This window comes from Olea europaea, unplaced genomic scaffold, assembly GCF_002742605.1.
Source record: "Olea europaea var. sylvestris unplaced genomic scaffold, O_europaea_v1 scaffold2132, whole genome shotgun sequence".
NCBI lineage: Eukaryota > Viridiplantae > Streptophyta > Magnoliopsida > Lamiales > Oleaceae > Olea > Olea europaea.
The window spans coordinates 65,444-68,716 of record NW_019239286.1 but is presented as its reverse complement, the minus strand read 5'-3'; the positions used below and the strand labels follow the sequence as shown (position 1 = coordinate 68,716).

At 32.7% G+C, this 3,273-nt stretch overlaps 1 protein-coding gene across 1 annotated transcript in view; it reads right to left on the bottom strand.

The window, feature by feature from the left end:
- Positions 1–2,599: 2,599 nt before the first annotated feature.
- LOC111380377 ((-)-isopiperitenol/(-)-carveol dehydrogenase, mitochondrial-like) overlaps positions 2,600–3,273 on the bottom strand; it is a 2,816-nt gene continuing 2,142 nt past the window's right edge. Inside the window, exon 2 of the mRNA XM_023003922.1 lies at positions 2,600–3,115. Coding sequence (XP_022859690.1) covers positions 2,646–3,115 — 470 coding nt within the window. The 3' untranslated portion in view covers positions 2,600–2,645. The remainder of the gene's footprint in view (positions 3,116–3,273) is intronic.

The window sequence follows — 3,273 nt, the reverse complement described above, 5'->3', positions numbered from 1 at the left end:
TAAACGGTTTGCAAAATTTGAAATCTAAACCAAACCATTTCGAAATGATTTGGTTCAGTTCAAAACCAAAACGTTGACGAATTTACGTGGAACCAAACCAATGATTTAAAAAAAAGATTTCGGTTCGATTTTGCGATTTCACGGTTTCTTTTTCAGCCCTAGAAATAATTCTAAATATTGTAAAATATTTATGTATACATTGTACATTTAATTTCTTTGTAAAATACTTTAAAATATTTTATGTACACATTGTACATTGTAAAATATTAATTGGCAGACCCGTTGCTATGTTTGACAAAACAAAACACTTGCACTCTATGATGGGTGTCTCAGTAATTATTGAAGGAGGATTCTAGTGTAAGACCGGATCTCTGGGGTGGAGTGATGTCAAAGATGTTCTGGAGTTCGGCTTCGGCATCTTGGGCTTCGGTATGGACCACCTTGACCATTGCACTTCAGCCTTCCAGCATTTGGGCTATGTCACAATTTTTGCTTTGGGTGTTTACCATTCCTAGGGGCTTCGGCAACCATGCCATGTGGTTCGCCATGGTGGGTCGAACATGTCTGTCAACACGTAATAAAATACGATCACGTATATCACTCGTTCATCTTTATACTCATCGATCATTTTCATTTAATTCAAAATCACCAAAGTAACAAATCAAGATTATAGTCATATCTGCACGACGAAACAAAATTTTTAATTAATTACAAAAAGAAATATTCAGAAAATTGTTTATTTAATAATAAAAATTATTAATTGTAAGAAAAAATTAGTGGCAATAAAAAGTATCAAAAAAATTGACATCAAAACAGTTGAAACAGTCTAAAAACAATAGGCTTTTAACAGCCAACTGTTAAATAGTTTTAACAGTCGGCCGACTGCTTAAAACATCGGCCGACTGTTTAAATGTCCGTTTGATAAAAATGAAGATGAATTTTTTTCTTCTATGCTTTTAAAAAAATTATAGATCTAATAAAAAAATTTATTTGCGTTAAATACTATGTCAAAATAAAATTTATCGATTAAAACGTACACTAATTTACCGAAACAAAATTAAACATGCATAAATATACTTATTGATCCGAAGTGATTGATACAAAAAAAATTCGTTTTCAGTGTTGGAATTTTTTTTAGATTTTGAGGTTGAAGCAGATGAAAGATGAGAATTTTTATCTGTGTTAAAAGCTGATTTTTAAATTTTAAGTGGAAAGTATTTGATTTTCAATTATTAACTAAAACGATAGTAATGTCTTTTAAATAAAATAAGGTTTGGTAATTGTATAATATAATTAAGGGTATTTTTGTCGTTCAATGTTCAAGAGGCCAAAGTGATAACATTTGTGCTTTGAAAAGTCAATATGAAATTTTGGTGATTTGACTAAGTTATTTTTAGAAGTACCCCCAATTCTGGCCAAGCTGCTGCAAACTAGTCATTGACTTGCCTTCGAATGAGGTAGTGTCAAACTTGGTACCATGGCTTGTGAGTTGGGGCACCACCTTGTTACTATAATTAATAAGGATTGTGCTATTTGCACAGACCCCTTTACACAAGGCATGTACAAGAACTTTCATATGGAGGTGGACCCCACATGCACAGGCCCTTTTATGTCCACTCCACGTGAGAGCTCCTATACAGACCCCGTGCAAAGGGGTCGATGCAAGGACTTTTCCCTAATTAATAAATAAACAGAGCTCGAATTAAAAGAAATTTAAAATCATAGTACAATCATTGTATAGGTCTGTTCTGTCCCGCCTATCCCAATGGGTCAAGATGTGCCGCCCTATTTGTGTATCATTGTTTTAAATCTCTTTTTCTTAAAATTATTTTCAATAACATGTTTTCAAAATAAAACATTTTATACGTAAAATTAAATTTTTTGTTTGTACTTTTAACTCCAAATTCTCTAAAAACTCTTTATTCAATAACTCATTTTATTTTTATTTTTAACCACACGTTCATCTTTATTTTTGATTGATTAGTAAGGTGTTTGAGCCCCATTTTTATGAAAAAAATGCACTTTGAAATAGTAAATTGATGAAAAATGTGTGGTTGAAAATAAGGAAATGTTTTTTTTATTTACGTGTAATATTATTTTAATGAATAATGTGTGATTGAAAAGAAGATAGAAAAATGTATTTTAGGAAGAATGAGAATCAAACAAAGCCGATATATCTTCAATTGCTTACATATGTTGAATATTGATAATTTGTTTGATTAAACATGTAAATTGACCTTAGTTGAATAAGAGAGTGTTTGGTGGAGATTAAAATTAGATATTTTAGTAGATTGTGATAGAAATTTTTGAAATGTGATTGAAAAGTTGTGAAACTCATGAAAGATGTTATTAATATTGATTGTTTAACTTTGATTTAGATTAAAATCAGATTTTAATCCAAACCAAACATACACTAATAAGTAAGGTGCATATTCGAAACTAAAGATATTAAAAGGTGAACACATTCAGTATTTTCATAGATCAATAACAATAAGTATTAAGTGGTATATCACTTGTTTAATGGATTTTATAAGCTGATAGCAACACAGCAAATTTATTATTTATAGATATTATATTGCACTTACACTGGTATCCCGTATTTTTTCCCTCAGTAATTGTTATTCTACTGGTATTATTCTCATATTTCACGAAGTGTTTAGAGAAGGAAGACTGATCAATCCACCGTCCACCACCAAATTATGCCCCGTAACAAAAGCAGAGTCCTCGGAAGCCAAAAACAGTACAGCTTCAGCGACATGCCTGGCCGTTAACGCGACTCCTTTTAAGCTAGTCAGCGGGCCAATGAGCTTTTCCACGTCTTCAGCACTGACCAGTCCAGCTTTCCTAGTCAATGGCGTAAGAACACTTGATGGCGAAACGCAGTTAACCCTAATCCCATGCACCCCCAATTGTTGGCTGGCTGACTTGACCAACCCCAACACCGCGTGCTTTGACATGGTGTAGTCGGTGTGGTTCAGGCCACCAATAGTGTCGGCGACACTGGCTGTACAAACAATGGCCCCTCTAACTTTTTGCTCCACCATTTTTCGTGCTGCATGTTTAACACATACTGCCATGCCTCGCATGTTGACCTGGATAACTCGGTCAAATTCTGAAAAATCTGTAAGTATTATGCCCTAGGTCCAATCGACTTTGGACATAAATACTTTTATATATAATTAATGCAATAAAATGACAGATCTATTATTTAATTAATAGACAATTAAATAAATAATAGAGTCCGTAGATTCAAATATTTTAATTTGTTAATCA